Source organism: Eschscholzia californica, unplaced genomic scaffold (genome assembly GCF_041429995.1).
Source record: "Eschscholzia californica isolate CP2 unplaced genomic scaffold, dmEscCali1.0.p SCAF_5, whole genome shotgun sequence".
NCBI lineage: Eukaryota > Viridiplantae > Streptophyta > Magnoliopsida > Ranunculales > Papaveraceae > Eschscholzia > Eschscholzia californica.
Window position 1 is genome coordinate 35,104,658 of NW_028238472.1, and position 14,997 is coordinate 35,119,654.

General features: G+C 37.2%; 1 protein-coding gene and 1 long non-coding RNA gene across 2 annotated transcripts; one reads left to right on the top strand and one right to left on the bottom strand.

The window, feature by feature from the left end:
* Positions 1 to 643: 643 nt before the first annotated feature.
* Positions 644 to 1,318, top strand: LOC147538826 (uncharacterized). Its single transcript, XM_086643017.1, has one exon. It carries the CDS (start codon positions 644 to 646, stop codon positions 1,316 to 1,318), a length of 675 nt encoding a protein of 224 aa, XP_086499143.1.
* Positions 1,319 to 12,092: 10,774 nt separating this feature from the next.
* Positions 12,093 to 13,464, bottom strand: LOC147538827 (uncharacterized). Its single transcript, XR_015225029.1, has 3 exons — positions 13,400 to 13,464; positions 12,376 to 12,474; positions 12,093 to 12,133 (listed from the first exon to the last, which is right to left on the bottom strand). It is a non-coding gene; the product is annotated as an uncharacterized LOC147538827 (long non-coding RNA).
* Positions 13,465 to 14,997: the final 1,533 nt, after the last annotated feature.

Genomic DNA, 14,997 nt, shown 5'->3' on the forward strand with positions numbered 1-14,997 from the left:
ATTGTTGATCCCTTACTCCTTTACTCTTAACATTTAAGGCATTTTGATCCGTCTGAAGCAGGTCGGTCGGTCAATACTAAAGTTGGCGATGCTATGCGTGGTTGCCTTCCTTTGGTTTCCCCAACGAGACTTCAACTATTGACAAATCTGTTAGTTCATTGATAGACTCTCTGGTCATTTTGCTAGATGAATTTTCTTCTCAGGTATATTTGTAAGTCTCTTATTATTTATTTATTTTTTGTTATCCTTTTTTGCCTCAACTATTACGGGACACACACCACACGGCCACATCACCATGTCCCAGCCGAGAAGATCAAGAGAAGATCATGCAGAATCCAATTTGAATTAGTTTGAATTAGTCCAAGTTGTTATGATTTTATGTATCTCTCATGTGTATATCAACTAACTAGATAACCCTAATCATGTATCTATAAATACCCACTTATACAATCAATGAAAACACACAGAGAACTTCCATTCTCTAAATACATTTTGGTTTACTTCTTCTTCTTGTCTTTTGGTCGATCATTAGTCTCGAACATCATTGAAAGGTTAATTAATCCTTTCACATGGTATAAGAGCATTTCGATCCTTTAACTTTCCCTCCTTTTATATCACATTTGAATTTTTGATTTTTTTTTTCATGGCTTCTCCTGATCATTCATCCGATTACACACCTGATTCACCACCACGGGTATCCCCTGTGTTCGACGTCCATCACTCGGACTCACCATCAACAGTCCTCATTACTTCTCTCTTATCAGGGGACAACTATGCTTCTTGGGCAAGAGCCATGAAAATGGCTCTTCGTGCCAAGGACAAGCTTGGATTCGCTGATGGTTCGATTCCTAAACCATCTACTCCATCCGAAATTCACTCTTGGGAGAGGTGTAATGACCTCGTTGGTAGTTGGATCATCAACTCTGTCGCTCCGGATATCCGATCTTCAATACTTTATGACGACAATGCTTCGGACATTTGGCGTAATCTTCATGACAGGTTTTTCCAAACCAACGCTCCGAAGATTTACCAACTGAAACGAGCCATTTCGTCTCTCAAGCAAGATGGGTTAGATGTTTCGTCCTACTTCACTAACCTTAAGTCGCTTCAAGACGAACTCCAATCCCTCATGGTTGTAGACACTTGCATTTTTGGTCACGGTAAGTCACTCATTGACCGTACAAACCAAGAGCGAGCCATGGAATTTTTGCAAGGCCTCCATGACCGATTCTCGGCCATTAGAAGCCAAATCCTCCTCATGGACCCGTTTCCGTCTATTTTGCGTATCCATTCTCTTGTCAAACAAGAGGAGGTATAGCAAAGTATCATGGCTGATTCTACTATTGGTTCCGAGGCTGCGGCTCTACCAGTCTCACACCGTGAGAGGTCTCGGTCAGATCGTGGAGACCGACCACGACAGAAACGACCAAGTCCCTATTGTGAGTATTGCAAAAATCATGGACACGTGAAGGCAACATGTTATCAATTACATGGTTTTCCACCATCCAACCACTCTCAAGCTCGTCCACGGTCAAGATCACTTCCAATGGCTGCAACTATATCGACACCCCCTAATAACATGGAGGTGCTTCCAGCAGCAACAACTCTCACCCAGGAACAGTACCAAGGCCTCATTCATCTTCTGGACCAGCAACCACACTCTACAGGCACCTCTGTTTCCATCAATCATGCTGCCGACACCCATCTAACAGGTATATCTTCTTCGACTCCACCATGGATTATCGATTCAGGAGCAGCAAAACATATATGCTGCTCCCTCTCACGTTTTTCTTCATTTAGGGTTGCTCCACCTAATTATTATGTGAGATTACCCGATGGCTCACGTATTCGGGTACTCCACATAGGATTTATTTATTTTACTAAATCTTTTTCTATCCATGATGTTTTACACATCCCTGATTTTAGAATAAATCTTATCTCCGTATCCGTAATTACTAAATCACTTCAATGTTTAGTAATTTTTTATTCTGGCTCTTGTCTTTTTCAGGACCCAATAACGAGAACAACGATTGGACTTGGTGAACTCGATGATGGGCTCTATTTCCTTCGCACGGACCCGGCAATTTGTTCTTCCGTTCCTTTTTGTTCTAGGTCGAATAATAATGAATCATTTAGTTTATGGCATTAGCGATTAGGCCACCCATCCATTTGTAGATTCAAGTATTTTATTTCGAAAATTTCATGTATGAAATCTATTGTTATTAATAAAACGCCGTGCGATATTTGTCCATTATCAAAACAAACGCGCTTACCATTTCCTTCTAGTACTTCCACTTCTTCCCGTCCTTTTCAACTTCTCCACGTTGATCTATGGGGACCATTTTCCATTCCGTCTAAATCCGGTTGTCGTTACTTTCTTGCAATAGTCGACGATTTTTCCCGTTCCACTTGGATTTTTCTTTTATCAAAGAAATCAGATACTACAACACACATTATCAATTTTTATAATCATGTAATGACTCAATTTCAAACAACAATTTCACGTTTAAAAACCGGACAAGGTACCATCTCTGTTCCGCAAATCCAAACATTTCGTTCCGACAATGGAATAGAGTTCTTAAATAAAGAACTTCAACATTGGTTCCAATCAAAAGGCATATCACATCAAACAAGTTGTCCATACACTCCTCAACAAAACGGAGTCGTTGAACGGAAACACCGTCACATTTTAGAGGTGGCCCGCTCACTTCGTATACAGGCCCGTCTACCCATTTCATTTTGGAGTGAATGTGTATTAACGGCGGTTTACTTGATCAACAAACTTCCTACTCCCGTTTTGCAAGGATTCTCACCTCATGAAAAATTAATCGGCTCTCCACCCGACCTCACTCACTTAAGAGTTTTCGGATGTATATGCTATGTTCGTCGTCCTATTTCTCAAATAAAGACAAAACTCGATCCCCGTGCTTCCATGGGCATCTTTGTTGGGTACCCGAATGGAAAAAGGGTACCGCGTATATGACACTTCTTCTCACAAAATCATCACTTCTCGTGATGTATTATTTCATGAGGATAGGTTCATCACACCTTCCTCTACACACAATTTCAATTCTCCTTTATATCGTCCATTTGTCTCCATCACTGACGATAATTCTTTCGATTATCCATCCCCTTCACACAATGGTTCGGCTCATGTCCCACACACGGCCACATCTACAGGCGCCCTCCGTCCTCCTACTAATCCATCTGGCGCCGAGAATCTTACAGGCACTCCATCTCGGCCAGACACCTCTGCTCATAAGAATCTTACGGGCACCTCATCTCGGCCAGACACATCTGCTCATGAGAATCTTACGGACACCCCATCCCGGCCAGACTTCTCTGCTCTTGAAAATCTTCCAGGCACCTCATTTCGGTCCAACACTTCTATCCGTGAGAGTTCTATCGACACTCCATCTCCTTCTCCTGAACCTACCGATTCCTCCACTCGCTCACCGGCTGTGGACACACCAGCCTCTACACCATCTCTACCTGTGTCAGACAATAACTCGACTACCAGGCCTCATCGTTATCGTCGCCCACCATCTCATCTTAATGACTACATTTGCACTAGTACAAATGATTCGAATACTTCTCCCGTTCTCTATCCTCTCACAAATTATTTCTCCATCAACGCTTTTTCTGCTCCTCATCAAATTTTTTTAAACTCTGTCCTTACTATATCTGAACCGTCTTCATATTCTCAAGCAGTTAAGTCTGCTCACTGGCGTGATGCTATGTCCAAAGAAATCATGGCTTTAGAATCAAACAATACGTGGACCATAGTTGATTTACCACCTGGTAAACGTCTCATTGGCTGCAAATGGATTTTTAAGACCAAATTTCGTTCTGACGGTTCCATTGAACGTTACAAGGCCCGTCTGGTTGCAAAGGGTTATAACCAGATTGAGGGACTTGATTTTCATGATACATTCACTCCAGTTGCAAAATTAGTCACAGTTCGAGTCCTTCTCTCTCTTGCCGCCATTAAAGGATGGTCCCTTCATCAACTCGACGTCAACAATGCCTTTCTCCAAGGTGACCTTGATGAAGAAGTCTTCATGAAACTTCCCTCGGGATTCTCTGCACAAGGTGAGTCCAAAGTTTGTCGCCTTCAAAAATCCCTATATGGTCTCAAACAGGCTTCTCGCCAGTGGTTTTCGAAATTTTCCTTCGTTCTCATTAACAGAGGATTTAGTCAATCTTGTTCTGATTATTCTCTTTTTACGCTTCACACCAAATCATCTTCTCTCTATGTCCTTGTCTATGTCGACGACATTATCATCACTAGCACTGATGATTCAGCTATCTCCAACCTCAAACTCTTTCTCGATCACACTTTCTCTCTTAGAGACCTAGGTCGTCTACAATACTTTCTCGGTATTGAAGTTTCACGTTCTTCTCAAGGAATATTTCTATGTCAAAGAAAATATGCTCTTGACATCATCAAAGATTCGGGCTTAACTGCATGTCGTCCCCCCCCTTTTCCGATGGAACAGAAACTTCGACTCAGTCCCACTGATGGTGAACCTTTATCTGACCCGTCCATCTATCGTCGTTTAATTGGTCGATTACTGTATCTCGCTGTCACACGACCAGACATTAGTTTTGTAGTCAACAATCTCAGTCAGTTTCTACAAACCCCTACAACTACTCATCTTGATGCAGCCCATCGCATACTTCGTTACCTGAAAGGCACCATCGGTCATGGAATTTTTTTGTCCACCAACAGTTCTCTACATATCTCTGGATATTGTGATTCTGACTGGGCAGGATGTCCTACCACAAGACGTTTCACCACCAGCTATTTCACCATGCTCGGTTCAAGCCCTCTTTCTTGGAAGTCAAAGAAGCAACAGACGGTTGCCAAATCTTCTGCCGAGGCAGAATATCGCGCTCTCGCTAATATCACCTGTGAACTACAATGGTTAAAATACCTACTCCGAGATTTAGGAATTAATCATTCCGCTCCAATGTCTGTCTATTGTGATAATCGAGCTGCCCTACATATTGCTGATAATCCAGTCTTCCACGAACGAACTAAACACATTGATATCGATTGCCACTTCGTTCGTGAGAAGATCAAGACAAATGTCATTTCCCCTCATTTTATACGAACAACGGATCAACTTGCAGACATTTTTACCAAACCACTTGGTGCTGACGTTTTTCAACGAATACTTAGCAAGTTGGGCATCATTACCATTCCTGCTCCAACTTGAGGGGGAGTATTACGGGACACACACCACACGGCCACATCACCATGTCCCAGCCGAGAAGATCATGAAAAATCCAATTTGAATTAGTTTGAATTAGTCCGAGTTGTTATGATTTTATGTATCTCTCATGTGTATATCAACTAACTAGATAACCCTAATCATGTATCTATAAATACCCACTTATACAATCAATGAAAACACGCAGAGAACTTCCATTCTCTAAATACATTTTGGTTTACTTCTTCTTCTTATCTTTTGGTCGAGCATTAGTCTCGAACATCATTAAAAGGTTAATTAATCCTTTCACATCAACTGATTATTTTTTTGTTCACATTGGAAAATCACCAAAGCCCAGGAATATCAGGCCAAATAATTATATAATGACATAGGTCGACCAGGCTAAGCTTTAACTTGCCTGAGCTGAGAAAGATAAAGCCCAACGAGAATCAAGCGACGCGATAGCCGAACGTATACCTCCGGGCTAGAGTCTAGCGAGGCGATATCTGAGTTATGTTCCGTAAGAGTTGAGAAATTGACTTCGAAACTGGAATTTCCCGGGTTAATGAGGAGGTGGCTTAGTCAAACCATTGCTTCCAGAAAGTGCTCACCACCTCAAACAAAAACCTTGAATTATTGGTGAAAGAGATGGAAAAAATTCTATCTGGATTCGACAATCGTCTAAAGGAGGAGAAGACTAGATTCGTTGCTCATTACACCAAATCCCCTACTCACGCGATGCAACTAAACAGGTCAGCTGCTATTGGATTCCATGATGGGTGGGACTGTGGCTCTTTGCATTCCAAGACCCAACTTCCCTTCACAACGTTTCGTAAGATGAATTATGACACTGTCAAAGGCTATGCTACGAAGCTGTCAACACACCACGAATTTATCCAAACAAAAAATCCATCTCAGAGATAGAAGAGAAGTCGAGTATGAAATAAGTGAGGCAGAAGACGTAAGTATTAATGTTTAGATTCTCTTTCGAACAACCTTTGTCAAATAAATTCCTTTTGTGTTGTTGTCTTTTGTTACCTGTCAGTTGTGTACCTTTTATTCATGTATTAGTGAATGTCCTTAGACCGCTTTTTCTTTTGATCTTATCTGTGGTCTTTACTCTTAGACGCCGACTTCCTTGAGCCTTGTTGCTTGGTCTGATCGATCGTTTGTTCTAAGACCTAGGGGCGAGTTTTGAGTTATTTTATTAGACCCTTAGTCTATTGCTATGTCATTCCCCCAAGGTTGCATTGAAGTTGATTGGCTAGCACGACTTCTGTTATTATTTGTTTATCGATCTGCCCAATCCCAAAGTTAGAATTTCAAAGTGTCCAACCGCTCGTATAAATGCATTGGCATAACTAGTACTATAAATAACAACATTTGGTTTTTAAGGATCTCATGGCCCTTTCATATTATCAAGGGATCATTCAGATTTTTTAATTTCTTATCCTTTCTATTCTCCTCAATATCTTGAGTGTAAGCTTCTTTTTTTGTGGAGATGATTTTTTTACTATACTCTCTCTCACGAGTGGAGGCGGTACTAGCTTATGCCAGTTTTGGACGATCTGACCCTTTTACTTTTTGACAGACAAAGCTTTTTATTGTACTTGACCTTGCGGCAACGAAGAACAAGTTGGGTACTCACAAGAAGGCCACAAAGAAGAGGAAGGTGTTTCCAATGTTCTCTGACCTCCTTTTTTTTCTCTGGTGATTATTGAAGATGGAACCATGCTGCTTGCCTCTTTCTTGACCCGAGCGAACAACTTAGAAGTTTATTCAAAAACTTGATTGGCCTAAAAGGTTACCCTAAAAGGTCTCCACCCACAAGTATACGGGTGTCAAGTAATAACCCGGTAAGACTGGGATCGATCCATAGAGATACAAAGATAATTCGAATATCGAGAGAGTCAAGTCCACCGGTCTAGGTGTCACTGACTAACTCAGTTTAAAAATAAAAAGATAATGATATGGGTTTCAAGATTTCTTTGAAATAAAGAAATAAATAAACTAAGTGGGAGATGGGAGTGATACGGGAGAAGAGTCGAGTGAGAAGGATACTTCGATCGACAAGACTTCTAATTCATAAGACGAAGTTAATAGAACTATCATATAACAAATAATAGAGAATTCATCCTATATCAAATCATGCTTCACGAGTACCCTAATACAAGAGTTAGCCAAACATGGTGAACCAATTAACAAACGAGAAGAAGATAAAGAAAAATACAAGTTAAGGTTGAAAACTCCCTTTTTCAATGAGACACAAGGGTAGGATCGCAGGAAAATAAGTGTTTAAGTGCAACCCGATCTCTCCTTAACAAAGTTCTAATTTCCCCTTAATAGTGCTTAATAGGTATCTCTTTAGTAAAAAGTAGAGTCCCCCTTAGCAGCCAGTCTTCTTCTTAGTCTAAACATAATCCACCATTAAAGCTTACTCAAGTTTTCTCTCTCTAGATATTGGCAACCAAATCACAATCAAACAATAGAGAAATCAAGGCAAGAGGTTTCCAAGTAAGAACCTAAGGTTTTCTACCAAGATTATGACCGGAAAACCGTTGAATAACTCCGACTAAGTCTCCCAATGCTGGTCACAAAGACTTGAAGATCCGGCCAAAAGAAGGTTCGGGCGAGCTATGAAGAAGACCCAAGCCACTGGTTGCCATATATCCCGAGCTGCTCCCGGCTTTAGCTGTTGTCCTGCGCCGGCCTGTTGAAAACCCGAGTTGCTGCCTTGTTGTTCTTCAACCAGAGCTTCCCTTGGTGTTCTTCAATGAAACCTCAGCAGCTCTATTCCTTGTCGTGCCCCGCTGGCCAAAGCTATGGCACCCGACCTAGTATCCGACCAAGCTTGGCCCACTACCCCTTAGAGGATGTTTGATTTTTTAGTAACTGATATCACTTAAGAAGGCAATGCCGTTCGTTTTCTATTACTTATAAGTGTAATGTCGTTTTTTTTTTCATCACTTATAACTTTTAAGCCTTATAAAAATGTGAATTGTCTAGATTATCCTTGCATATAACTAATGGTTGATAAACAAGTTCGGGATGGATTATACTGAAGTATTAATGGCGAAAACATACATTTTGTTTGCTAAATTCTGTAATAGGTTTTTTTATGCCATAAAAGATTACGTTAGTCAACTAACAATGCAAAAAAGTAAAATAAAGAACGAATAAAAAATATTTTTTGATGAACCAAACTTATTTGTATATTAATCAATGAATAAGGCAAACCAATGATGAATGTGTAGCAAAAACCAAAAACCAAAAACAATATTATATTAACCAATGACATAATGTTAACAAAATTATAATGAATACAAACAAATAACCATCCAACAATAAACTAATTAAACAATGAATAATAAGAAAAATTTACGGACTTTACCTTAAAAATTTTTCTCTTTCTAGACTTTTTTTGCCTCTTTAGAATGTCTTGCACGGTGTAGAGGGGGTATCGCTGAATCACCCTCAATGAATAAAACTTTAGGGTTTTAGGTTATTAATAGTTAGGTTTTTTTTAATGTTTTAATGTCCTAAAACTCTTTTTCTTTCTCTAAAGTTCACTTCTACGAGATTCCTACTACTTTTGCATCATTCGGTTTTGTCTTGAATTTAGATATATAAGGTTTTAGGTAGTAATATGTATTTCTAATTTTAAACCATGTTTAGGTACTTTTTGTTCTTTTTAACACTTAGAAAGTAAGTGTAAAAAAATAAGTTCTAACGTGGAGCTTACTCTTCTGCACTTACTTTAAGTAGAAGTGATATTCACTTATTAAGTAAAAAAACAAAAGTCCTAAAATTACCGACCCCACTTATTAAGTGAAAATCACTTAATAAGTGTAAACATCAAACTCCTTCGCAGTCTTTCTCCCTTTACTTTTTCCAACCACCAAAAACTCTCCAAACCCTAGCTTTTTTAGATGGAGGAGATAACTTCAAACCTTAGCCTTTTTAAGTAAAATTTGACCAAAATTCCCTAAAAAATTTGGCCTTTGGTTAAAAAGGATTTATCAACTTTTTATAGGATTCATCTCCCTGTGACATTTTTGTAAATTATCTAATATACAGAAAGGACAAAACTGACCTTATCGCAAAGCAGTGCAAACCAGATTGCAAAGTCATTGCAAAACAGTGCAAACCAGATTGCAAAGCATTGCAAACCAGATTGCAAAGCTCAAAAAACCAGATTGCAAAGTAGTGTGTGAAACTAGTTTGCAAAGCTCTGCAAACTAGATTGCAAAGCATTGCAAATGGGATTACAAAATTCTGCAAACCAGATTGCAAAGCTCTGCAAACCAGTTTGCAAAGCTTCGCAAACTCAACATAAACTTTAGAAAAATGATGACTAAGAAGTAAGATTATACATCGAAATAATAGCAGATTCTCATTCCATTATTGTCTATGTGTCCAATTATGAAGAAAACAATGTATAAACCCTCGCAAAAACGTCCCGTAGTTGATCAATTTGGGCTTTCTCTCTCTAGAATTCTTTCCCAAAAACTAATTGAAAACTATAGAAATCAACTTCAAACACCAAATACATAAATTCAAAAAGCTAAACCTAAACTAAATTGATCATTTGATAGACAAAAATCGATAGAAACCTTAGATACAAAAACTGGATAGCTCCCACTTTCGCTCATTTTTTTTTCTCTGAACTTAGAGTTTGGTGAATTCTAAATCATAGGGTTTATTGGTAATTGCCCTAGATATAAAGGTTATTTAAGGTATAAAAAATGAGGGGGCTTTTAAAATTGTCCTTGAACCTTATTTCTAAAGTTTTCGTGGTGCCTAGAAGAACGAAAAACTAATTTGTCTTTTTGAGAAAAAAAAAGAGAGGATTGAGCCTCTAACCCAATTTCTTGTTTTTCAATCCTCCAAATTAGACTTTTATTTTTTCTTTCTACCAAAACCAAAACCAAAGTCAAAGTCAAGACTTGGTCTAAAGCATTTTGGCTCAGGCTTGACTTGACTTGGTCTTCTTAGATGGACTTGGTCTTCTGGATTTTGGATTTGAGCTTTGATTCTCATTTAGCCAAGGGATGCCTTCATCATATATCTCTACATATATAATTTTTATAAGAGACTAAATGTCCATCGACTTCTTTCTTCCATAACTTTTCCGTCCGAACTCCGATTCGACTTCCGTCTTTGTCGTCGGACTCACCAAAGACTCCACTTATCATTTGACCTCTGATTTTCACTAAAATGACCAAAATACCTCTGGTTCTCTTTCATTCCGGTCTCTTCCACATGAGATGCAAATGTGATAAATTGCTTTGTGTTATTCTGAATTTAACTTTAATCACTACAAAAAACACTACAAAAAACATAGCCATTTGGGACGGTGAAAAACCGTCCCTAAAACCCCAAAACCGTCCCAAATAAAGTATCAGGGACGGTTTTTGTTTGTCCCTGATACTGGCGTCCCAAATAGTATTGGGGACAGATATAGGGACAGATGTGATCCGTCCCCCAATATTAATTAGGGACAGTATTCATTTGTCCCTATAACTAACTATTATTTGGGACAGATATTAGCTGTCCCAAAACATTTAGGCAGAATTTTCAAAATAATTTACTTTTGGGACGGTTAATAGTTGTCCTTAAATTTTGGCAAAGTTTTTTTGAACTGATATTCTTAACAAGAATTGTCCCTGATGCGTTTCTCCTATAATAAATATCCGCCATAATACATTTACCTTTGAAACATAATATTATTTTTCAATTGTTTAATTTCAACAAAACAAGACAAATCAAAGAAATCTAAGACCCATTGATAATGAGCTCCAAACAATGACAATCATAGTATTATGGTCATACCAAAAGATAATATATTTCATAGTCGTTTTATATACAAGTTGTACCTATTTGTCAACCAAAATATACACTAACTAAAGCAATTAACAAATATTAACAAAAAATATTGAATATGAATCTAATCATGCTAATCACTTGAATCTCCATGATAAAATTCATCGCAAGCAACAAAACACGATACCCAATCTTCAATAACTTTGATGCAGTAGTTGGCAATGCCTTCAAATCAGTGATAATAATCAGTTCCTGTCAGATAACATATAACTAAGATTAAACATGTTACAAAAAGATAATCTCATACTTTGAACCAGTTGAGATAATAGCTTAGTTTTTGAAACACAAGCCAAAAATCTAGCATTTCCACCGCAAAAATAAGCAACTAAAATTAAATAAGAACTCCAACATTACCAGGAATAAAAATAGAAGTATGAAAAAGCCTACAACTATACACATAAGTTGTTGCAGTGCCGCAGCACATTCTTTAAGTAAATAGCACAATAAATTATTTTCCAAATAGCATTATGTGGTACATTTGTTTTTTTAATATATATATTTAGTAATCTATCTAAGGCAACTTAAGTAAATGTATGAGATTTTGACTTAAGCCACACTTTTATTCATTTGTAGTTTGTTGAGGAAAACTTGGGAAGCTAAACCAGAATTTTATAAGTTAAACAACTGTACTTTCTAACTTGTATTCCTCCAAACACTCTAACGACACCTAAAACCAATTTAACACACCTCAATACAATTGAAAGACAATATATGCTTTGAAACAATGAAAACATAAGGAAGTCTTAGTTTGAAAATCGAACTTCGTTTCCCTTCCAAGAAACAAGTTCAGATATTTGTTTATGCTAAAGTTTTCGAGACTCAAGCATTGATCAATCCATGCATGAAACAATGTTCCAAGAGGCATGAATATCAAGTGAATTATATTTAATATCACAACTTGGGAATTGAAGTTTGAATGCACATAGATGGTTAGAACAGAATTACTTGGTAAAAGTTCTTGGGCCTCGAGCATCGACACTGATTTTGTACCTGGTCAACATAGTTCTTTAGTAGTTGATTCCGAACCTCAGGAACTACTTGTTGCTTGAAGTAATTGATCAGCGAGAAAAAACATTCCAAGATCAAAAAATCAGAGACTTGTATACATAGAGCACTCACGCGTAAAAAAGAAGTGTTATAGATGTATCTATAGTAAACATACCAAAACCTGCTCAGAATTCAAATAAGGGACTGCCTTTCCCTTACCATATTGAACCTATATAAGAACTCAAATAGTTAATGATTTTTCACAAATAAATACAAGAATAATGCAAACCTGAAATAAAATGCATAGTGAACCTTCGTCGCAATTCTTCTCGTGAATTCTTTCCTCGGCTACATGCTCCAAGTAGAGTGCTTAAATCACATTCGCAATCTGTAAGAAGTAAATTCTAATTATCCATCCCATCTATTCCTCTTGAACAAGTTCAAAATGTTAACTCTGAAATTTCTAGTTACACGCACAAAAAATATTGTAAATAAGAATAGATAATCATGAACTATTCGAGAAGGATCAAAAGAAATCACAATGAAGGAAACCATAAACAAAAATTCTATAACATATTTCATTTACAGCGAGATTATTTAAAAGAACAATTTTTAAAAGATTTGTGTGTGTCAGTGCCTATCACAAACATTGTGGAACAAAAAAACATTTCATATTACTAACATACAAATATAAGTGCCAGTAACATTAGTCTTTCAAGGTAAAGAAGCAATATACCTTAGAGGAAGCCTAAAATAGAAGAGCAGTTCCTAGCTCATTTCTCTTTTTAAGTATTGTTTTCATTAATTGTTAGTTAAAACCCAATGAGGGATATCGATCCCTTCTCTTTTTAAGTATTGTTTTCATCATTAGTTAGTTAAAACCCAATAAGGGATTTCTTTCAGGACCATAGCCCCTCCTATTTAATTTATGTTCAACTATCATAGTATATGAGTACTTATGGGAGAACCACACAACTTCAACACTAGCCAACAATGCAGATAAGAATGGAGACTCTTTGAACTCTTTTATTGTGACCTAATACATAAGCATATATTAGACGCAATTCCAGTAACCAAAAAGAACCGTGAAATAATCAATACAGAACATTGACAACAAGCTGTAAATAAACATAATAAATTACAATGAGATAAACTTCTAGCAAGGAAAACCCTAAATATTTTTCTCTGTCTCATATTAGAAAATAAGTTTATGATTTGAAAACCCTAGACAGTTTTATTTGATGGTTACTCATAATAAATATGGTTAGGAATAGGGAAAAGAAGATGAAGAAGAAATTTAATCATAGTAATACCTAAAGAAGCAGTCGATTTCTCTGGTGTGTTCAAGTCGATTTGCCCTTGTCGATTTCACTAGAATCATTCAATCGAAAATCTAAAAAATGGTTTGTAGTAGTAGTAAAATACGAAGAAAAAGAAGAAGATGGTGAGAAGACGAAGAAAAAGAACTCGGTCATTCAATCAGTATTCTGGAAAATAGTTTGTAACAATGGTAGAATAAGAAGAAGAAGATGATGAGAAGAAAAACAAAAATCTAACCTGTTGTATGAAGATTGAGAATCATCACCATGGAGAAGAAGTCGGTTGTTATGGGACTTGCGAGAAGGAAAAAGGAGGAAATTAGGGCCAAATTTAGGTAAAATTGTGCGCCAAAATTGAGCGCCTTTTTTTTTCGTTCCTGCTGCTCAAAATATTTTGATAAAATAAATTTATTTGTCCCTATTACAATTTTGTTAGGGACAAATAGTATAAAATTGTCCCTATTTTGACTTTATTGGGGACAGACATGAAAACGTGTGTCCCTATTGAGCCTTTTTTTTGTAGTGAAATAAGCTCCCTAACAAGAAAAATACATAAATTATTATAAATAAAACCCGAAACAAACTAACCCACCGAAGTTAAGTGATCGAAATATGACATTTTCACGCCACATCAGCTAATAACAACAAGGAACAAGAGCCAACAACAACAAGGAACATGAGCAACATTAGCAGCAACTAAGGTCAGGAACAACAACCACCATGAGCAAGGAACAACATTAAAACACAAAGCAAAGAAAATACTAAGAAGAAATGTCAACATACTCGGTTTTGATTTAACAAACAAGGAAAAAAAGTAAGCAACAATGTCAACAGACTCAAATCGAACAAGCTAGGAAATAGGAGGTGATAATGTCAATGGATAATCGGATTATCGGATAGTACTAAAACGTAGAGTTACAAAAACTTAAGAAGTAGCAACAATGTCAAGAGTACATCACCTTTTTTCACTCGTGGAGCTGGAACCGAAGCAGAGGGTGAAATTGGGGTCGGTCCAACCAGAGCAGACTCATATTATGAGGCTAATTCTCGAGCCAACCTTCACAAGTCGATTATATTTCGTTTCACCATCAGGTTCTAACTAATCATCACATAAACAAAAATTATTTATCATCATTTGGTAAGAAATCGAATAGACCATGTTGTCGACTCCGAATCTGTCATCATAAACAGGAAGCGACTCAACTTACGAAATAATGACAAGGAATCATATCGAGTTATGAGGCGAGACGACCTTCACAAGTCTAACTAGAATTCTATTTCACCATCAAATTCTAACTAATCATCACATAAGTAAGAATAAAATGAAATTGTAACTAAATCTAAAGATTGTTATCATAATATGTTAACCTTGTCAACCCATACGCCCATGCATATCATATTCTCTTAAAACCATAAAACATAGATCATATATATGATATATGTTATCATATATCGGGGATTGCGGATAAGAGTTATACTGCATTATGTTGCAAAATCAAGATTAGCCACATAGTTCAGTCCTTTTTAAGTCATCATATTGTACCAACAAACAACATACAAAAATTAAAGCATATCATCAATGTAATATCGAG

What these genes read in the sequence shown, in the direction of transcription:
- LOC147538826 (XM_086643017.1), top strand. Translation starts at nt 644, where the DNA reads ATGGCTTCTCCTGATCATTCATCCGATTACACACCTGATTCACCACCA.